This window comes from Chinchilla lanigera, unplaced genomic scaffold (genome assembly GCF_000276665.1).
Source record: "Chinchilla lanigera isolate Chin_1 unplaced genomic scaffold, ChiLan1.0 scaffold00095, whole genome shotgun sequence".
NCBI lineage: Eukaryota > Metazoa > Chordata > Mammalia > Rodentia > Chinchillidae > Chinchilla > Chinchilla lanigera.
In genome coordinates, this window is record NW_004955496.1 from 5772602 (window position 1) to 5795596 (window position 22995).

A 22995-nucleotide genomic window follows, 5' to 3' on the forward strand; every position below is an offset into this window, starting at 1 on the left:
CTATGATATATAGTGTACAGGAATGCAGAGTTTTTCTGCTTATGGACAAGGGGAGGGGGAGATATCTGTGTCAACACCAGATGTTCTTTCTTCCAAGGACAGAAGATAATGCTCTGGCCCTTCTGGCACTCCCTCCTTTCCGGGCAATCTCAAACCTGTTGAAGCTGCTTATCTATGAGTCACAAGAAGCCTTATTTTTACATTTCCACAAGAGAGGGAGCAGTAGGGAGGGAAGGCATTTCCAATGCTTCCTGGGCTAAGAATTCATTTTGTTTTGTTTTTGGTCTTTTTTGAGACAGTGTCTCGCTATGCAGTTCAAGCTGGCCTTGAGCTCACATTGTAGCCCAGGCTGGTCTTGAACTCGCAACGATCTTCCTGCCTCAGCCTCCTGAGTGCTGGGATTACAAATGTGTGCCACCACGCCTGGCAAGAATTCATTTTTGAAAGGATGGGGCGTGTGGTGGTCCTTGGCCTGCTCCAAGCTGGGCTCTGACTTTCTCTCCTTCCTCTTATCTCCATGACCAAGGTGCCTTTTAGGTACAAATGAACCAGAGAAGAAGGTACAAAGTCTTGCAAAGTCAAGAGCGCTGCTGTTTCAGCCGTAGGAGGTATTCACTGTGAAGGAGCATTGAAATGAAACCTCAGAAATGGCACCAACAGCAGTCAGTCCCTTAGGGTCTGGACAGATGTTTGTTGAGTTCTCTGCTCGCCCTGGGCTATTTTGGCACAGACCAGAAGTGGAGTGCGTGCAGTCACTGCTCAGTGTGCTGTGCAGGGTGTGGAGTGGGAAGGTGACAAGAACGGTGCCCAGGTCATGCAAGATTGTTATGGTCTTCCAGGGTGAAGCCACGGCAGCTCAGCAAGAAACTCCAATCAGTGAGGGTTGGGCGAAGAGGGAAAACCAGGAGGAAGGTAGAGGCAAGGGTGATGGCAGGCAATGGCTGGGGCTCTCCAGTGCTCACATACTTTGCAGGATGGGTGCACCTTGCCGTAGGAGGGACTGCTGCTATCCTGAGGCCCCAGTGACCATCAGCTGCCATTCCCTCGGGCTGAATCTGAAGGGTTAGTGATGGAAGAGCTTCTTTAGGGCACGGGTGCTTCTGAAGGTTAGAAAGTTATTAAAGGGTCCAACGTCAGTTGCACATATGTCTCTCTTTCAGTGCATCTCGAACTCCTTCCACAGTGTAATCTAGATGGAGAATTTTGCTACTGAGATCAAGTAATGGTTGATTCTCTCCATTGCCCATTCCCACCCTTCCGTTTTCTCAGGTGCAAATCTATAGGTTGAGTATCCCTAATCCAAAAACCCCAAATCCAAAGTGCTCCAAAATCCAAAACTTTCTGAGTGCCAATATGATGTCACAGTGGAAAATTCCATGCCATGAAGCTGTTTAAAAACACTGTGTAAAACAAAAACAAAAAGAAAACACTGTAGATTTACCACCAGGCTATGTGTATAGCATATATATGAAGCAAATGAATGTTGTGCTTAGGCTTGGGCTCCTCCCTAACATATTTCATTATGTGTTTGCCAGTACTGCAGGATCTGAAAAAATCTGAAGTCCAAACCACTGTGGTTTTAAGTCTTTGGATAAGGATATTCAAGCTGTAACAGAGCCTAGCAGAAGAAAGGATCTGATTCAGCAAAGAGCTCTTTATTTACTGGTTCTGAAGCTTAATCAGTGTTTAGAGGTGTTTTACAAAAAGTGTTGTAAGTTAGGTACTTTGATACCTGAGAAAAATTTGAATATCACTGCTGTAGTGTAATTTAAGAATTTTTTTAGTTTATTTAAGTCTTTTATTTTAAAGACAAAAAAACCCACAAAATTTCAAAACAAGCTAACTGGAGGGTAAGAATGGCTAGTACATTGTGTATTGTCATCTTTAAATTAGTTACTCAGCGTACAAGATATAGACAGTTAATTGTCCAACTAATATTAGCACAAACCTTTCTTTTCTTTTCTTTCTTTTTTTTTTTTTTTTGGTTTTTCTCCGGTACCGGGAACCGAACTCACGACCGTGCACTTGCCAGGCAGGCGCTTTTGCCGCTGAGCTAAATCCCCAGCCCCACAAACCTTTCTTTTCAATTAACTAATATATATATATATATTTGCTTTTCCCTTCTTTTGTCTTTTTCCCCATGCCAATTTCTCTTTCCTTTTGAACAATTTCTTCCCATTTTACAATATCTGGTGTACATTTTGGATCTTATTTATTCTTTTGGCTTCTTACACTAGGGAGACAATACAATGTTTGCACATGTGCATCTGGTTTATTCCACTTACAAGTATGGTCTCGAGTTGCATCCATTTACCTATAAAAGTCTTCAGTTTATCTTTCTTTATGGCTGAGTAGTACTCTATTGTATAAAAAGACCAAATCTTTTTTACCCATTCCTTGATTGATGGGCATTTGGGTTATTTCCAAGATCTACCTATTACAAATTGTGCAGCTATAAAGATAGGTACACATACATCACTGTGGTATGATGTTTTAAAAATTCTTCTGGGAAGATACCCAGCAGGGGAATACCTGGGTCAAATGGGACCTCCAATCATAGTTTTCTGAGGAATCTCCACACTGATTTTCACAGTGATTGCCTCAGTCTGCACTCCCACCAGCAGTGGAGAAGGGTTCCTTTTTCCCCACAGCCCCGCCAGCATTTGTTATTGGTTGATTTCTTGATGATAGCCCTTTTTTCTGGGGTGAGATGGAATCTCAGTGTTGTTTTAATTTGCATCTCTCGAATGACCAGTGATGTTGAACATTTTTTCATGTATTTATTTGCTGTTTGTATTTCTTCATCTGAGAAGTGTGTATTTATCTCAGATGCCCATTTTTGGATAGGGTCTTTCAATTTGGGAGGTCTGATATTTTTGAGTTCTTTATACATTCTCAATAGTAATCCTTTGTTTGAGGAATAGCTGGCAAACATTTTTTTCCACATTGTGAGTTGTCTCTTCACTCTGTTGGTGGTTTCTCTTGCTGTGCAAAAGCTTTTTAATAAGATGAGATCCCAGTTGTTGATTCTTTGTGATAGTTCCTGTGCAGTTGGGGTTTTATTCATAAAGTCTTTACCTACACCAATGTCTTCAAGAGTTTTACCCATTCTATCTTCCAGCAGATTTAATGTCTCTGTTTTAATATTTAGATCTTTGATCCATTTTGAGTTTAGTTCATGGTGAAAGATATGGGTCCAGTTTTAATCTTCAGCATGTGCAGAGCCAGTTTTTCTAGCATCATTTATTAAAGAGCACTATTTATTATTAAATTCTTCCAGGGAATGTGTTTATCACCTTTGTCAAAGTTAAGGTGGCTGAGTATATCTGGAGTTGTTTCTGCGTCTTCTAGTCTGTTCTGTTGATCTTCAGGTCTCTTTTTTTGCCAGTACCACGCTGTTTTTTTTTTTTTTTTTTTTTTTTTTTTTTTTTTTGGTCTTTTTGAAACAGGGTCTCGCTATGCAGTTCAGGCTGGCCTTGAGCTCACTTTTTTTTTTAAATCACAGTAGCCTATATAGTATAATTTTAAGTCATGGTTTGTGATGCCCGTTGGCTTGTCTTTTTGCCCAGAATTGCCTTTGCTCATCTAGGTCTCTTCTGGTTCCAAATGAATTTTTTTTCTTTTTTTCTTTTTCTTCATTTTTCTGGTTCCAAATGAATTTTAGGATTGTTTTCTCTAATCCTGTGAGATATGCTATTGGAATTTTGATTGGAATTGCATTAAATCTATAACAGTTTTGGAAGTATGGCCATTTTCACTATATTGGCTCTTCCTACCCAAGAGTAAAGGGATATTTTTCCTTTTTTTGATATCCTCTTCAATCTCCTTTTTCAGACTACCGTAGTTTTCAATGTAGAGGTCTTTTACATCTTTTGTTAGATTGATTCCTAGGTATTTCATTTTTTGGATGCTATTATGAAAGGTGTTGTTTCCCTAATTTCTTTCTCAGTGAGTTTGTTATTTGTGTATACGAAGACTATTGATTTTTGAGTATTGACTTTGTATCCAGCTATGCTACTGAATTTGTTTATTAAATCTAGCAGTTTTTTAGTGGAGTTTTTGGGGTCTTCTATGTAGAGTATCATGCCATCTGCAAATAGTGATAATTTAATTTCTTCCTTTCCTATCATTATTCCTTTTATTTCTTTCTCTTGTTTAATTGCTCTGGCTAAACTTCCCAGAACTATGTTGAATAAGAGTGGAGATAGTGGGTATCCTTGTCTTGTTCCTGATTTTAGAGTGAAAACTTTCAGTTTTTGTCCATTTAGTGTAATATTGGCTGTTCGTTTGTCATAGATGGCTTTTATTGGATTGATGGAAAGTCCATCTTTTCCAGTTTTCTGTAGGGTTTTTATCATGGACAAGTGTTAGACTTTGTTAAAAACTATTTCTGCATCTATTGAGTTGATCATATGATTTTTGTGCTTGGTTCTGTTAATATGGTGTATTACATTTATTGATTTATGTATGTTGAACATCCTTTCATCCCTAGGATTAATCCCATTTGGACATGGTATATAATCTTCTTGATGATTTGCTGCATTCTGTTTACCAGTATCTTTTCGAGGATTTTTGCATCTATGCTGACTAGGGAGATTGACCTCTCTTTCTTGGTTGGGTTCTTCTCCAGTTTTGGTATTAGGGTGATGCTTGCTTCCAGGAATGAATTTGGGAGTATTGCTTCCCTTTCAATTCATTAAAGATTTTGAGAAGTAGTGGTGTTAAGTCTTCTCTAAATTTCTTGTAGGATTCAGCAGTGAATCTATCAGGGCCTGATCTTTTCTTTGTTGGTAGGTTTTTAGTTATATTTTTGATTTCATTGATTGATATTAGTTTATTTAGAATATTTATGTTTTCTTGATTTAGGTTTGGTAATCAAAAGATTATTTAGGAATATGTTATCTAGTAATCTGTATCTAGGAATCTGTCCATTTCTTCTCCATTTTCCATCTTATTAAGAATAGAAATTTTCAAATTAGGTGTAGATGATCTTCTGAATTTCTGCAGGGTCTGTTGTGATTTCACCCTTTTCAGTCCTAATTGCTTGGCTTTGAATCTTTTCTTTCCTTTTTTGATAAGGTTGGATAAGAGTTTGTAATTTTTGTTTAATCTTTCAAAGAACCAACTCTTTGATTCATTGATTCTTTGTATTGTTTTTCTAGAAATTAACAATATGTTAATTTCTGCTCTGATCTTTCTAATTTTCCTCCTTTTGGCTTAGCCTACTCTTCTTTTACTAGAAATTTGAGGTTCACTATTAAGTTGTTTATTTGTGCTTGCTCTGCATTCGTGCTGTGGATATTCACTGATATAAATTTTCCTTTTAGGACTGCTTTCATTTGTCCCATAAGTTCCAGTATATTGTATTGTAATTATCATTCAATTGTAGAACCTGTCTAATTTGTTTTTTAATTTCATCTGTGACCCATTGGCTGTTCAGGAGGGTGCTATTTAATTTCCATGTGTTTATGAAGTTCTTGTGGTTTCTTTTGGCATTGATTTCCAATTTCATTGTGTGGCATAATTTCAATTATAATTTTAAATACTATGCATGGGATAATTTCAGTTCCTTTGCATTTACTTAAGATGTTATGGGGTGGAACACTCTATAGACATCTACTAAGTCCATTTGTTCCAAAGTTTGTTTCAGTTCTAATATTTCGTTGTTGACTTTTTGTCTAGTTGATCTGTCCTTTTGTAACAGTGGGGTGTTGAGATCCCCTAATACAATTACATTAGTGCTTATTTAATTTTTCATGCCTGTTAATATTTTATGTAGTTGGGTGCACTGGTATTTGTTGCATATGTATTTATGATTGTTATCTCTTCCACTAGGATTGTTCTCTTTTACAAGGATGTAGTAACCTTTATCTCTTACTTAGTCTTAGCTTGAAATTCACTTTGTCTACAAATAGAATAGTTACCCTTACTTTTTTCTGGGTTTCTGTCACATGAAGTATCATTTTCCATCCTTTCACTTTTGGTCTATCAGTTTCTTTCTTTCTTTTTTTTTTTGGTGCTGGGAATTGAACTCAGGACCTTGCACTTGCCAGGCAGGCATTTGTGCCTCTGAACTATATCCCCAGCCCCTATCAGTTTCTTTTTTGAATTAAATGTGTTTCTTGTATGCAGCATATTGTTATTAATCTTTGTCTTTTGATTGGTGAATTGAGACCATTAACATTGATAATTATAACTGATGTGTATTGACTTATCCTTGTCATATTATTTTCCTGTTGTGGCTTCCTTTTTTTAATCCCTTTCTCTGTTTAATTGTTTGTCTTGCCTGGTGGATTCCTTCTATTGGGGTTTATGGAATTGTAGTCCTTGTTATCTCTTTCTAGAATGTCTTTCAAAACATTTTGGAGTCTTGGTTTGGTGGTCATAAATTTTCTCAGATGTTCTTTTTTTTTATTATTTGTTTTGTTTTTTTCTGGTACCAGGAATCGAACTCAAGACCTTGCACTTGCCAGGCAGGCACTGTGCCACTGAGCTAAATCCCCAGCCCCTCCTCAGATGTTCTTTGTCATGGAAATATCTTATTTCTCCATCAGCTTTGAAAGATAATTTTGCAGGGTACATCAATCGAGGTTTAAGATTGTTTTCCTTTAGAACTTGAAATCCTTCATTCCAAGCTCTCCTTGACTTGAGGGTTTATGCTGAGAAGTCAGCTGTCATTCTGATGGACTTTCCTTTTTAGGTGATTTGTTTCTTTTCCCTAGCAGCTTTTAAGATTTTGTTCTTGTGTTGAATATCTGGAATCTTGATTATGATATACCTGGCTGTAGATTTTTTTTTTTGACCATGACTAACTGGCATTCTCTTTGCCTCACTTACTGTATGTCAAATTCTTTTCCTCTACCAGGGAAGTTTGCTATTATCATGTCTGTGAACAGTTTTTTAATATCATTTGTGCAATCTTCTGCTTTTTCATTGACTCCAGTCATTCTTAAGTTATTCTTCTTTACTTCATCTAGCAGCTGCTGGATAGATTTCTCATGGTCCCTTGCCATTTTTAAGAAATCTTTCTTTTCATGATTGTGGACTGCCAGCTTGTTTTCTATATCTGAGATCCTGTCTTCATATTGGCTTAATATGCTGTGGATACTTACAATGGAATTTTTATTCTTCTGGATATCTGCTTGAATCTGCCTTATGGATTCCGTTTCCTTCCTGTGCTGAGCATTTATGGCTTCCATCATTTTCTTAAGCTCCTCTATTTTTTTTTTTTGTCTGTATCTGCTCTAAAGTTACTAAGCATGGTTTTCATGTGGACACTATCTCTGTAGTTATCTGAGACATTATTTCTTTTTCTTTTGAGAAATTATTTCTGATTTGATTTTTTTCTAGAGCTTCATTTAATTTCTTTGTTGTTACTACTTCAGAGATGCCGGGTGGGTGACTTTCAGATTGTCTCACCTCATTGCCCCCTGGGTTTGCCTTTGGTGAACTGGATATCTGGGGTTGCATCTTGGGTAAGTGTCTTCACATTTTCTTTTCTGTTTTTAGTTTAATTCTGGGGGTGATGCTTGTAAATTGTCTATGGTGGGTTGCTTTATTGCTAGTATTTAGAACCCTTAGGAAATGACTGCTTCTTCAGGGTATCTCCGAGGTGTAACTGACTTTTGGGTTTTGAGTCTGTTGCAAGATCCTACATATTCAATTTGTTGGGGATGAGAAGTTGCTGCTTGTTTAGCCCAGCTACTAGTTCTTTGGCACTGTGCCACAGTATGTTCTATGACCCTTAGTCAATCTCAGTCTTGGAATATGAGGAAGAATAGCTGCTTAGAACAATTATGTCACTTTTGGCTAAAGTGATACCAGCAGCAATAACAGTAGCAACAATCACAGCCTAGAAAATGACAAACTTATCTAACCATTAATTTGCCGCCTTGAACTAGATTTGTAATTATATAACAAAATCTAAACAGACTAGAAAGTTATATGCAGTATATAAGTCCTTCCTCAATTTTACCCATAGGGCTTAAAATTTAAAAGGGTTAGGGAAAAAACAGAGAGGTAGAGAGGAGGAAGAGATTAGAAGTAAGGCTAGAGGACAAAGGGGGATCAGGCCAACTGTGGGAAACTGGTACAGAAGACTGGAGGGAAAGAAGAGGAAGAGATAAAAAAGACAGAACAGAACAACAGCTATAAACAGGCTAAAAACCATATTCACAGTCATATAAAAACAAGATCAAACAGTGAAGGAGAAAGGAACAAAAACAAAACCACCAAAATAAAAAAGAAATGAGAGAGGGAGGAAAAAAAGTCCACTTCCAGGTTTGTCTCTGCTGTCTCTGGTAGATAATGTGTGGAGACAGAATCCTGATCCATGCCGATCCATCCCAGAAAGCCAGCAGTAGCTTTTTAGTGAAGTAGTGGATGAGCTCAATGAGCTTGCACCTTCTGGCAAAGACCAGACTCACTTGGCCTGCAGCCGTCAGCACACCTTCTGCTAGCCTGAGCCCAGCTGGGAGCCGCTTGATAGAGCCAGCAGCTGGTCTACATTCTCAGCTCAGTTGGCCCCTGTCCAAGATGGCTCCTGGCCAATTGCTGTCTCAGGTGGGACTACTAAACTCTTGGCACTCTCTGCCCTGTAGTGCAATTCTTCATGTCCACTGCTTTCTTCCACTGCTGCATCTCTCTGTGGAGGCCTCTGGGGTCATAAGCAGTCACTGTATGTCTGCAGGTTTGAACCACTCCTCTCACACAGTGAGTTCCGTCTCAGTGAGAAGGCACTGCTGGTTACCTCCTTCCTCTTTGTTGAAGTTTTTTCTCTTCGCTCTTTCCGTGGGCTTCAATTCACAACTCAGATCCTGAGTCCAGGAGACCTATTTCTCTCCCTCTTGTCTTCCTCACATTGTTATATTCCAGCATTTGGATGGCAACACTCAGAGAGGCTCTTTCTGTGCTGCTTACCACTCTGTCATCTTGGTCAATTTACAAATTTGACTGTTAAGTGAAACATTTCTTCCTGAATAGATTTTTTTAGATAGAGTTTAATCTCTAAGAACTAAGTGAATTTTACTGGAATTAGTTCAGTTTACATGATGCTTAAAATCCAATTTGAGTTCAGTATAATCAACTTCCCCCATATCAGCTACAGTTTCAGTTTTATGATTACAAGATATCATATACTTGACATAGAGAAAATACATCTCCTGGTCAGGAGCTGTGTTTTGTGGACTCTAAGTAGTAATTGTCATATTTCTGATTAATTTTATAGCTATCAGTTTGGTTTTTTTGGTATAAGGAAGAAAATAGAATTATAATTTTATGAAAGCATTAGAAAACTGCCTTTTATTTTTTCAATATTTCTTTTTTCTTTCAGTTTTTATCTGAAAGACAGCAGTTACTGGTGAAGTTATTAGATATTTATATAAATAGGAATAATATCCTATTCAATAATATTCAATAATATCCTATTTCAATAATATCCTATTATTGAAAAATAATAGGATAAGATAATGTAGTATGTATGTGTTATGGCTTGTGTCTAGATGTCTCTGTCCGTAGCCTCATGTGGTCATAGGCAGGGCTTGTTCAGAGGTGGCTGAATCTAGAGTGTGTGATTGATTCATGGTGCAGTGCTGGGGTTAAGGGTGCTAAGATTAAGGGTGTGTGATTATTAAATCATCCACTGATTTGTTTGGCACTGTCTAGACCTGGTAGCCTAGATAGAATATAAAAGGGGCAGAAAAAAGCTGCTAAGATCCTTTGCTACCTTCTGCCTGCAACAAATGGTTTCTCCTCTATGATGCCTATCTGCTGTGCCACCCTACCTTGGAGTCAGCCAATTATGGGCTGAAACCCCTACTGCCTTCAGCCATAACACAGACAATTTACCCCTCTGTGTTCAGTCGTTAGGAAAAGGGAGCTCAGGGGCTCTTTCCTGGGGTGGACACAGCAGTGTCTGCTGCTGTTTTCTGAGCATGGGGTGGGAATACTGAGTGTCCCATGGAGGGGGGGGTTGGACGTGGGGTCTGAAGTGTGGGGAGTGGGTGGAGTGGGTGGGTGCCACAGCTCCAAAGATGAGGACATTGATAAGCAAGTAATCCATGCAAAATGCAGGCCTGGTGGTGGGGAACAGAGAAAGAGAGAGACTGACTGACTTCTGTTCTTTCATGGGTTGTCTTGTCCCCAGAGCTGTGAGTTGTTCACAGTGGGCCTCCTTTGCTTAGGGAGGGATGAGGGCCTAGTTTAATGAACATTTCAGAAGGTTGTGGAGACAGCTGAAAGGCACAGTAAGTACATTCTGGAAACACTGTGCTTTCAGCGTTCTGTTACCACAATTAGAAGACAACACAGTCACAGGCTGCTGTGTGGGGAGCAGAGAGGAGGAGATGCGGTGCAGCCACAGCGCCTTTGCCCTTCAGGCCTGTGCCTGGCTGCCAGGGAGCTGTGCCCTGCATGCTGCGTGGTACAGTCTCCAACTTCTTTACTTCCAGGAAGAGAAAAGATTGACACCTTCCATCTGGAAAGTCACTTAGGAGTCTGGTCATGGCTGATAGAGGAACAATACAACCCCACAGGCCACATACCGAAAATGAGATGCCAGCCCAAACTTGCACTTTTGGGAAGGTCACACTGGCAAGTCAAACCTAGTGCTTGCTTTGTGAAAGGTCAATTTCCTCAATTTCAAGAGAGTACTGGGCCTGCTTTTCTAACCCAACTGTGTGTCTTGATGACAAAACCATGCAGTTTGAAATAGAGGGCACAGCCAGATGAGAATGATACCAATGCCACAGTTGTAGATGATGTTACAAATGAGGAATGCTTGCAAGAGCAAGAGATGGGTTCAAGAACTTCAGAGGCAAGCAAGTCCTAAGCCTGAAAAGCTTTATTGGGGAACAAGGCTGATCTAGCAAATAAAAGAGCTGTACCTAAGAGCATAGTTCTGGGCAGATGACAGCAGTTTATTATTCATGGAAACATCAGTGGGAACACATTATTCATGGCAAAAGCTAAAAAGCTGCCGAAGGATGAAGTGGAGAACCCAGGAGCGAATTCTGCCAGGGGAAGAGGAGTAGACCTGACTGAACCTCTGCACCCAATACCCAGTGTAGTGGTTACTGAACTTCCAGTCTGAACTGTGGAATGTCCGCTTCCTGAGTATTAATAAAGTAGGGCTGGAGCTTTTACCCAGCCTGCCATAACGCTCCAAAAGAGGTAGATGTCAAGTGTGAACTTAATTTTTAGTAAACTACATGTGCCCCTCGGACTGATGTTTCAGCAGTAGAAAGGGGTAATGGGATCTCTGTGTGTATTTGTTTCCCTGGAAAGTTGGAGGGAATCATGTTGCTTCATTAGGGATAAAGAAGGGCCCACCTGTACCCACAGTTAACCATCCAGGTTCTCCAAACTAGGACAGTAGTCATTTAGGAAAAAATTAGAAATTAATTTGGGCTTTCTGCAAAATACTTTTAGAGACTCTACTGATATTTGTGCTGAGCTGTAGTATTCAGGTAAACTATTTCTTTTATTATCTAAAGTGCACATTGCACATTTTCATGTTAACTCCAAGAGTCCCACATCTTTAGGAAGAAAAGGAATGTCAGGCAACATCTGAACCCATGCAGCCAAGCCAATTTTCTAATTGACTTTCCATAGCTCTTGTACTTTTTTTGGTGTAGAATAAAGCTTGTTTTATTTTTCTTTTTTTCCAGCTCATCTTCACTAAGAAGTAGGCTGTATAGGAATATAATAGCTGGCATTCTTTAAAGATTTTCAGGTCTCATATTTTGGACCCAGACTGGAGGTGTCTGAATGGTTCTTTGACCCTTTGCATGGAGAAACAGCTCATATTTTGGATTCTGTTTCTTTCTGTTGATATTCACCCAGGTCAGACACATGGTCCCTCCCTCCCTGCCTCTCTCCCTCCTCACTGAGCTGCCCTGGGGAAATCTTATCTGTCTTCCTTTCTGTCCAGAGTTCCGGTCTCCTTTGGGCCTGGGCTGTTAGGATGAGGAGAAGATGCTATCTTGGTGTCACTGCAAAGGATGGACTCTAGAGAATTTTCAACAACACCATACTACTTCCTTTCTGTCTTTTCCCCTAGTTCTCCCTTTGAAGTTATCACTCATTGTCACCCTTTGGAATCCCCTTGCATCTCCTCTGGGGAGTCAGGGCTGGCCGGTGGTCTGTAGGAAATGGAGATGTGGGGTTTTCAGGAGATACTTGATAGGAAGTTGTAACCTAGACTTGAGTCCTGGTTTATAAGATGGGCTCTCCTGGATCAGAGGTGGGATTACACAGTTAGAAGTAAAAAAGCAAGTGCCTCATAATATCAGGAAAATTACTGGTTAACTAAGACTTTGTGCTTTGTGAACTTTACTCCTTACTTTCCCATGTGTGAGTCTATTTAAAATAGGTAATTTTGGTTACTGTTTAGAATAAAGCTTAAATTTTCTAGATTAAGAGAACATTTCCATAGGAATTTGTATTGTGGAGTACTCACTGGTTTAAAAGTGGCTTAGGCCTTATCTCTATTAAACTCCAAGGACTGCAGGGATAATTTTCCTCTTTCTCTTTGTGCTTTAGATAACACTGCCCAGGTGTGGAGTGTTGAAATAGAATCTACTTTTGACGTTGTCAGCTCAAAGCCAGTTGGTGCTCAGGTGGTCATAGCCATCCCTAAACTGCAGATGCAGCAGACATACAGCCTTGAGCTCCAGCCTGGGGAGAGAACTGTGGAGCTCTCTGTGAAAATTAACAAGGTGAGTGCCAGGAATTCCTGAGATAAAGGAGGAAAGTCACACCTGTTCAAAAGAAAGAGGGGAAAGAAGGGACTGGGTATGAAAGAAAAGCTGCTTTGTCCATTTCATTTTCTTTTCTATTTTTAACTTCTGGTATAGTTCGTGGGAGTTTGAGCTAAGGAATGATTTTCCCAATTTTGAGCGGGGATTGAGATAGTCTCACTATATAGTTAAGGCTGGCCTTGAACTTACTATGTACCTGAGGATTGCTTTAAACTCATGGTGATCCTCTTGCCTCAGCCTCCTGAGTGCTGGGATTACAGGTGTGTATCACCATGCCCAATATAATTTTCCCAAATGTTAAGTGTAAGAAAATGGAGAAAATGTGATTAATTTGGAAACCTTTCCTTTCAAGAGGTTGGTAATACTCTATTTTTTTTGGTTGTACTTGCGGTATCCTAAATCCAGTATACATTCTATGCATTATATTTAAATGCAGTGATTATTTTTGCTACTAGTCAGTTATTTTGAGTATTGGTGCTGTTGCCTGAATTTCCTACAGAAATGTAAGGGAAATGGCTGCCTCTAGACAGGGAGGGGATCACAGTCCAGAGAATGACTTGGCTAGGACAGGTTTAGGTTGGTGAGGAGCTGTTTTTCAGGAAGACTTAGGGAACAGTGCACCACTGAAGTTGCTAACTCCTCCTCGATGAGCTGTTGGTTTTCTAGGGCACTGATTAAAACAGCAGAAGCAGGATGAGAAGCAGGAGTGGTCTTAAAGGAAAGTTGTATTGTGTGCTCCTGTCCTGTCCTTATCAGGAACTCTACCTATACTAGGCAACACTGTTGTGTGGTGGCAGGTAACTTGTGTTGCAGTCTGGAACTCAGCCTCGCCCCGTGGCAGGACCACTAAGACAGGGTCACTTTGGTGCTCAGGGAACATGTCTCATGGGAGGTGCATTCTCTACATGTATTAAGATTCCAAACTCATGAGCTTTATGGGTAGAGATGAGGTAGATTTACATTTCCACCATTTCTGTTTAACCCCTAGCCCTAATCCTAACCGTAGCCTCTAGTCTCTAAGTGCTAACCCCTAATCATAGTTCTTAAATCCAAACCAAGAATCCTATACCCTAACCCCTAACCCCTAATCCCAACCCTAACCCTAGCTCTGTCCCTAACCCTAACCCCTAACCCCAACCCTAACCCTAGCTCTGTCCCTAACCCTAACCCCTAACCCCTACCCTAACCCTAGCTCTGTCCCTAGCTCTAACTCCTAACCCTAACCCTTTCCCCCTTTTCCTATTCCTTTGAGAAAGAGGGGAGTGGATAACATTCAGTAACTGCCCTGATAAAATAAGAACTTCACATCATTTCTAGGTTGGCTGGAAAGAAGAGCCAACTTCAAAGTCTTCTTCCAGGTGTTAGGATGTAGAATCAATGCAAGTTTGGAGTTAAAAGAAGCTTTTCTGCATGTCTGTCCTGTTCTGTTCTTTGCCTTCCTCTTTGGTGTCTGAATCTGGGCCAAGTCTGGGCATGTTGATTTTGGGATATTATCAATGGGTTGGTATGATTTGGCATAATACAGATAGGGAGATTTGTGCTCTTTTAAAATGTACAGCTTTCTGTGGTTGATAATATGAGAAATTGATATAATGCTTTGAGTCATACTGTTTTTCTGAAAATACACTTCATTATTTAGAGTGTCGTCTCTCATTTCTTCAAAGAGTACAACTGTGGAAGCTTGGTGGCCTCATGGACATGGAGACCAGACTGGGTACAACATGACAGTGCTTTTTAAACTAGATGGAGGCTTACACATTGAGAAATCTGCCAAGGTAAGTGATGCTTGGAATATTTTGTGAAAAGAATAACATTTCTTGTTAAAATGGCAGTACAAATCTTTGAAGGAAGTGATTCAAAGAAGCCATAAAATGTATGACTCTACCACTCAGTTACAGCATTTAAAAGCGTCTCTGTGTGTGTACATGTTTGTATTTTTTTAAATGATGTAAGTCTTGTTCTTTATTTCTCAGAAAAATTTAAGAAATAGAGGCCAGTTATCTTTTCAGGAGAGCAGTTCTTAAAGGTGGTATAGTGTTCAAATCCCTTTTGTTTTTCAATCTTTAGTGATTGATTTAAATGACTTTAAAAATTGATCCTTGATCATGTCAACCTTCTGCTTTTCATGAACGGCTCTGACTGCATTTGTTCCATCAAAAGTTTCTTCTACACAGATGTATTTATTTTTCCACTCAATACCATGAGGACTTGGAACGGCTTTGGTTTTAAGAACCAAAATCATTTGACTGTTCCAGTCAAATTCTGTAGCATAATATTTAAGACAGCCCAGTAGGAGGTCCCTAGGACTTGATCCAGTCTCTGAGAGGTGAGGAGGAATACTACATGGAGCTTGATGTACAAGGTGAGCTGGATAGCAGGACTAAAAGATTCTGGGTAAATTTTTTGGAGGGGCGGAGGTATGAGTTCAGCTAGGGTTTGTAAATAGTGCAAAACCATCAATACAAGGCTATAGCTGCTTAAAGTACCATGAGTGGCGTCATTTATCTCACGGTGATTTGCTCATTTTTTAATCACCAGCACTAATGGATGAACTTGATTTTCAAGGTTTTCGTAAGTTCTGAGAAGGAATGTGTTTCTTATTCCAACAATATTGTTTACATTCAAGTCAAACTCCACACCACTGACTTTGTCCTTGAACTTCACAGTGGGCACTTTTCTCGAATCAGTTGAGGTCTCTCAATGGAGCCAGAAAGTCTAGTACAGAAGTGTTTGTGGACTAACATGAGTATGTGCTGTGCTTCAGTCTTCTGATTTACCTGAAGAAAACATGGCTGTTTTTTAACAACCAGGCATAAATCACCATCGTTACTCCGGGTACCAAATCCATTTAAGAAGACCCAACCAGAAAAAGTCTGCTTTGTGGGAACAGAAGCTGAATCTCCCTCTGCAGCTGTGCCTGACAGAGTTCTTTCTTCTTTAAGTCACTCTCTTCTGCTGCCATGTCTCAAATAACTCCAGTACCTGCTGATTCAGCTTACCTTTGGCCTTGGTTAGTGTGCTTTCTCTAGGTTCTAAAAATGGTATTTCTCAAAAAGGTGGAACACATCTGACTATCTCTGGTACACAGGGTGTATGAAACAGTGATGGCATTGAGTATCTTTGTTCACCTGGTAGACGCTCTGTCTGGTTAACTACAGTTGGCTCTTGGTGGGGTGAATGGAATCGCTGCTGTTTACTATCAAGGCAGGTTTTTTTCATCACTTAATCTCTTCCTTCCTCCAAATATTGGGGATGTTGAGGTCTGTACTGGACTGACATTTCTGTACGTTAGTTGCTGTAATGACACAGCTCTAGACAAGTCTGCACTGTGGAAGTTGAACTGTGCATCTACAAGCTGCTGGTGTGAATAAAAAGTTGGTGACAGGGCAAAGAAATTATTTTGTTGACGGTGTGGAGTGAAGGGCGGTTGACCCAAAATTGAGTTCTAAACCATGCTCTTTTTACTAGAAGTGCACATGTATTCTTACACCTTTGTTCTCCACTGCCCTTTGAAATATCATGCAGAAGTTCCAAGATAATCTTACCTCTTCGGTCCTGGACCAGGACAGGGCAGGTGGGTGAGGTGGCAGGACAGGAAGCATGGCAGAGAAAACCCAAGAGGCCCTGAGAGTCCACAATGGTGCAGCAGCGCAGGGGCTGCCTTTGAGAGCCTGCTGGGACCTCTGGGTGGTCGGGGAGGCTGCACAGAGGAGGCAGGGTGGCCCGGGAGGACCAGGCCTGGCTCTGGTTCTGGCTGGTGATCCATGGCCCAGCACAACCAGCGCAGGAGCAACACTAGAAAGGCATGACCAACAAGGTGTACAAGCTCAGGGGCAGTGGTAAAAAGAGGAAGACCAAAGAGTCATCAAGAAGGTGGTGTGGAACAATCCGGAAGATGGACATGACCTGGATGGGAATATCCGGCAGGAGCAAAGGCATATTTGTATTTTGAACTGAGTCGCACTTAACATATTATTTTGTCGATAAATATTCTCCTTCAGTACTCTATTCTGTTCTCTTCATGATGCTAGGGCCTGAACTCAGGGACGCCTGCATGCTAGACAAGTACCCTACCACTGAGCCACACCCCCACCTTTTGTGCTTTTAAAATTGTACTTGTTTGTGTCCAAGTAATACGTATGTGTAATTTTAAAGCTCACGTATTACTAGAAGGTTTATATGACCAAATAGATTCCTTTACCCACCTTTTCCTATTTCCTATTTCCCACAACTAAAAATTTTAAGTTTTACTTATTTCTTTTGCCATTTGTAGTCATTTCCCCAAATACCTATGTCTACTAGTGTTTACATACTAAACCAGGAAGTTTTGCCACCTAGAGAATGGGGATTCTTGAGTTTTAAGGAGGGACTAATGATACTGGTGTTTAATTAAGGTTATGTAGCTTAGATTGGATGAATGGTGTTATGGTTTCAATATATAATGTCCCCCAAAATTCTCCTGAGGTGGGGCTTTAGAGAGGTGATTGGGTCATGGGGGTGCTATACTCCTTCAGTGGATCTATCCATTTATGAATTCATGGCTGACTACTGTGAGGAGGTGGGCCCTGGTTGAAGGAGGTGATCACTGGGAGTATGAGTTGGAAGGGTGTATTCTTGTCATCCTGTCCTCCCTTCTCTCTCTGCTTTCTGGCTTGCCATGGGTTGAGCAGCTTCCTATACCTTCCACCAGGTCATTTCTATCTTGGCACCAGCCACCCATGCACTGAACCTTCTGAAATCATGAGACAGAATAAACCAGACTCATGAGATTTTAGTTGGGAAAGAGTGCCCTACTGAGACGTGGACTAGAGGTCATGCATGTTACATTTGGGTGAAGAATTTATTACACTTTACCTGTGTCCTGAAACTTTGCTAAAGACTGAGTTTAAGGGCTATGAACTCATTGATCTGGTAGAGGAAATTTCAAGGCAGCCCAGTGTTCAGGATATAGCATGAGTAATTCTGACCACTTTTAGTCAGTTTTGTAGTGAGGAACAGGTACAAAAAGCAGAGCAGGAAATTTTGAAAATCTTAAGTGTTGGCCAGAAAAGAAACACATGTAAAGTTGGAGTGAAAGAGCTGTGGTTGCTGAAGAGATTGGTACCATTAAAAAGAAACCATGTCCTTTGTACAGGAATAAGAAGATGCCTTGAGGACATCTCAGAAATCAGCAAGACCCCACCCACTGCAAGCTCAATGGTACAAAAGTATAAAAGCTTTCTTTCGTGTGTGGAGAGAGCTCCTGAGACTGCTGCTCGAGAATGGCTTCCTAGGGAATTGTTTCCTTGGGATTCATTTTACAGTGCTCAGCCTTCTGGGCACTCAGGGATTGCTATAGCCGTGGTCCAAGGGGGCCAGGCTACTGCTAGTGTTGGCAACAGACTTTGATGTCATCCACATGATCTTGGTTTTATCAGATTTTAAAGGAAGGCCTACGATGCCAACAAAGGAGAGACTCTGTCTTAGTCAAAATTATTGTTACTAGAGTGAGTTACTAAGGAGCAACATTCCAGAGTGTATTTGCAGTGGAAACTTTGAAATAATATTTTTGCTTATTTGTTTATTTGACTGGAGGTGGAGATTGGATTGAATGATCTCTTATGCCTCCCTACAAGTCTAAAATTGCCCAGTAATGGAAACTTGAATGGTATAAGAATTTGAGCTCTCTATAAATTTCAGAATTGGTGTGTGGTTTTGAAATTAAGATAAAAGTATAAGTCAATGCCAAATTTGATAAGACAGAGATGATATCAAGTTCATTTTTCTTTCCATCTAGGGTGGTTCTTCTAGGGAATTTTAACTGCTCATCAATCCTTAACTGCCAGATCTTTTCCTATGATTTGAGATTTGCTGAGTTTCAGCCAGCAGTTGTCCAAATCCTTGCCATCAGTATCTGCTTTCTGGCAGGCATCCCTTAGCCTTATTTTCTTGAGCTGTTCTCTAGTGGGAATGTGCCAGACTGGGATTCCTTTTTATGCTATATTAATGGTGAAATATAAGACATATACAGAAGATAAACAGAACATAAGTATTATGGTTTCTGTCTAGATGTCCCTCCAAAGCCTTGCAGTCTTGGTGTGTGGGGGGGTGGTTCTAGAGTTTGTGATTGATTCATGGTCCAATGTTGGGATTATGGGTATGGGTGCTACACCTGCCCTGGGTTGGGCAGCCTGCATACAATATAAGGGACAGAAAGAGTCTGCTTTCATGCTTCTCCCCTTTTGCTCTTGCTGCTTTTGCTGTCATTGGCCGCCATAAACAGTTATCCCTGTGCAATGCTACCCTACCTGGAGCCAACTGATTATGGACTGAAGCCTCCACAAACTGAGCTAAATAAACCTTTCCTTCCTTAATTTTGTTGCCAGGTATTTTGTCTCAGCAATGAAAGAGAAGTAACTAAGCCAATAAATGAAAAGCTTAATGGATTATCAGAAAACAAACTCATATAACTGTCTTCCCAATGAAGAAATAGACACTATGTGGACCTTGGAAGTCCTCCCACAAACCTCCCCAGTCACTACCCACCCCTCCCTGACATCTGTTATCCTTACATCTAACATCTTTTATGCATGGACCATTGTGTCCATGGCATTTAGGTATGTTGCAAGTAGTGGTGGTTTGCATGTTTCCATTGAGCTGTAATATTTCATTGTCTAATAATTCTACCCATGATGCTTGGACCATTTCCAGTTCGGCTCTTCCATACAGTGCTGCTGTGATTATGACTGATACAACCTTGGGAGCACACCTGCTCTCACCAGCATCTCTGCTGGCAGCGGAATTGCTGGCTCATGGGGCTGGTGTGCATTCAGCTGTGTAGACATGCTCAGCTACTTCCCCAGGTGTCAGCCGAGACTCACCCTTGCTCATGTGGTCACCAGTCCCATCAGTGTGTCAGCTGGAACTATAGATACTGTTCCCTCATCACCAGCTCCTCCTCATCTTACCGTTGTTATTTTTTCTGGATGGCTTCATTTTTACCCTGGCCTTGCTTCGTGCAGAACTATTTCTTCTTTTGTGTGCTGGAGATCAAAGCCCAGGTCCTCACACACTCTAGGCACGTGTTCCACCACTGAGGTACACCTTCAACTGCAAAATATTCCTATTTTTAAAATATCTTTATTCCTGTTTTAAAGTTCCTATCTTTAAAATATCTGAAATCTATCTTGCTCCTCTTCCACTGAGATTAGAGCATGTATTTTTTGTTTGCCATGTCACAAAACAGCAGTGCATTTGATGAAGACAAAGGCCTTGAGGACGGGTTGCAGCTCCTGGGGCAGAAATGTATGGATCCTAGAAAAGGCAGTGCTGCAGAGACAGGAAGGGGCCGACTGCATTTCTTCATGAGCATGGAGAAATATTTTGATGACTGAAATTATTTTTAGTGTTGAAAGGAGGGTGCTATTGCTTGAACGTTTGTCCCCCAGAATTTCTGTATTGGAGACATGTTAAAGCTATTTGGAAGTGGGGCCACAGGGAGGCAATTCCAAATTCGTAGCGTAGGCCCCAGGATGGCATTAGTGGAGTTATAAGCAGGTTGAGCTAGGGTTGCAGCTCAGTGCTTTGTATAGCATGTATGAGGTTCTGGGACTGGCCTCTGCCCCTGAATAAAAGAAGGAAGAGGAGGAGGAGAAGAAGGAAAGAAGAGTCCCAATCTCGCATACTTGCTCCGTCCCCTCTGTGGTATCGCAGTGTCTTGGTCACTTTCCTGTCGCTGGGACACAGCGCTGGCATCTGCAGCTTACAGGAGCAGGGGTCTATTTGGGCTCTCAGTTTCAATGAGTTCAGTCCATGGTGGGCTGGCTTCAAGGTAGAACAGCCAAGCCGCTCACATCAAGGCAGTCAGGCAACGGCGGAGGAGGAGTGGGCAAGGATGCATCTTTGGAAGTCCATCCCAGTGACCCTCGCCTTCGGCCCAGCCCACGCTTCCTCACAGCGTGACCCTCCCTGAACTCCTCAGTGGATGGACCTAGGGTGAGCACAGCACCCAGGAGCCAGTCACTTTCCCACAGTCTGCCTTGCACACAAGTCCATTGAGGGAAGTTTTAGATTTGAGCCAGAACACGGACCACATCGCTGTAGCCGTGCAACGTAGCACCCGGGGCCTCACAGGGCTCCTCTAGTGCCCAACAAGAATGTGTACTCCAGAAGCCTGAGTTAATGAACTCTCTGGGCTCTATGAGTGACCCGGCTTTAGGCATTTTGTTACAGCAATTAGAAAAGCATTGAAAAGTGACTTTGGAGCAGTAGTTTAAGCATGGAAGAGGACACAGGAAAATCAGCAGGCACTTGAAAATTTTAAGTCTCGATGTCACACATCTTGCCAGCAAATCACTGCAGGAGAGAACCTTCCACTGTGAGTCTGGGAAAGTCCACTTCCTTAGTCTGGAAGCCAATTAGGTTTTTTAACAAAAGAGAAAGCTTTGTAAATGGAAGGAGAGAGGAATTAGGGTAATGGACTAAGAGTTCTGTCTGGTCACTGGTTTTGCATTTTCTACCCATGTTAGCTGAGTGTTTTATCTTGCTAATTGATTATGCTTACCTGAGTAGGCGATGTGTGTTAATGGCCTAATGAATACTTTGGAATGACAGCTATGGTTTGCCTTTCTGGAAAAATAGAAAATCAATTCATTGATATCTCCCTTTATTGTAGCTTATTTTATAAGTCTCCCAGATATTCCCTATAGAAGGCAAGTCATTTACCAAAGGCAACAGAAGACAGTTAATGTGTTCCTAATATCAAGATTCCATAATTAAATTATTATGACAAAATAGATAAAGTAATAATGTGTTTCACAATCAGTTAGGATTCATATTTCACAGTTCCAAAGCTGAAAGAAGTAAAAGATTGCCCATAGGTATTACAATTAGAAAAACAACTGGGGCTTCTTTTTCCTTTTTTTTTTTGAGGCAGAGAGCTATGTAACCCAGGCTAGCCTTGAGCTCACTATGTAGCCCAGGCTGGCCTCAAACTCACTGCATCCTCCTGCCTCAGCCTCCTGAGTGCTGGGATTATAGGTGTGAATCACCACACCTGGCGATTTCTCTTCCTCCAGCTCCTCCCCTTCATTTTTCTCCTCTTCTTCCACCTCCTTTTCCTCCTCATCTTCCTCTTCCTCCTCCACCTTTTCTCTTCTTCACCCTTCTTTTCTTGCTTCTCCTCCTCTTCTCCCTCTTTCTTTTCCTTTTTCTACTCCTCTTCCTCCTCTTCATTCTCCTTCCTCTCCCTCTTTAAATTTCACGTCTTTGTTTCTTAAATTTCCATTTTTATCTCTGCAATTCCTACAGGGCAGAAAGAGGATGTAACCCAGTGGAATCTTTCTTTCTCTTTCTAAGTGCTACTCTAGGCTCCCCAGACACCTTAAAAGCCCTTAGCCAGGCTGTGCAGAACTCAGGGTAAGTGAGGTGTTTCCATACTGAGCATTTGTGAAGCGTGTGTCCTTCCACGGTAGCTTCTGAGACCTGTCAAAGCAAATTACAGAACCCGAGAAGCTTAAAACAAGAAGAACTTGTTCTCTCTAGTTCTGAGGGCTGGAAGTTGAAATCTGAGGCGTCAGCAGAGCCATGTTCTCCGAAGACTCCAGGGAGGAACTCTTTCTTTCCAATTCCTGCTTCTTACTGCCGGTGATCCCTGGCATTCTTTGATTTATAGGTGCCTCAGCCCAGTGTCTGTCTCCATTATCACAAGGCCTTGTCCTTTCTTAGAAAGACACCAGTCCAAGGTTGGTGTGACCTCACTTACCTAAGTGTGTCTGCAAAGACCTTGTTTCCCAATGAGGTCACATTTCCAGTGTCCAGGTGGACATGAATTTTGGGGGCATCCGTACAACACAGTACACCTTCCTTCCTCCCGTTGAAAGTGTAGATTCCCCAAATGGCGAGAGCTAGGAGAGCTGCATGCCTGGATGCAGCAGAAAGTGGGTGCATCATCTATAGCCACATTGGCTTTTTAAAAAAAAATTACTCTGTGTATTAGCAGATGTAAATAATGCTAGAAATCATAGTTGCCTGCAGACACAGACACATGGCTTCTCTCATGCAGTCTTTTTTTTTTTTTTTTTTCTTCTTTGAGATAGGATCTTGTTATATAGCCCAGGTTGGCCTGAACTTGCTTATGTAGCCCAGGCTGGCCTCGACCTTGTGGTGATCCTCCTGCCTCAGCCTCCCAAGTTCTGGGATTATAGGTGTGTGCCACCATTCCTGGCTCATGCAGTCATTTTGAGAGGAACTTGGTAAC

The 22995-nt window shown here is 41.2% G+C and overlaps 1 protein-coding gene and 1 pseudogene across 1 annotated transcript in view; one reads left to right on the forward strand and one right to left on the reverse strand.

Annotated features, from left to right (window-relative positions):
• The window catches only part of Manba (mannosidase, beta A, lysosomal), a 93601-nt gene that overhangs the window by 28228 nt on the left and 42378 nt on the right, over positions 1–22995 (forward strand). Inside the window, exons 6-7 of the mRNA XM_005406248.2 lie at positions 12541–12716; positions 14423–14533. Of these exons, the coding sequence (XP_005406305.1) occupies positions 12541–12716; positions 14423–14533 (287 nt within the window). The remainder of the gene's footprint in view (positions 1–12540; positions 12717–14422; positions 14534–22995) is intronic.
• LOC102017034 lies at positions 14756–16212 on the reverse strand (annotated as a pseudogene).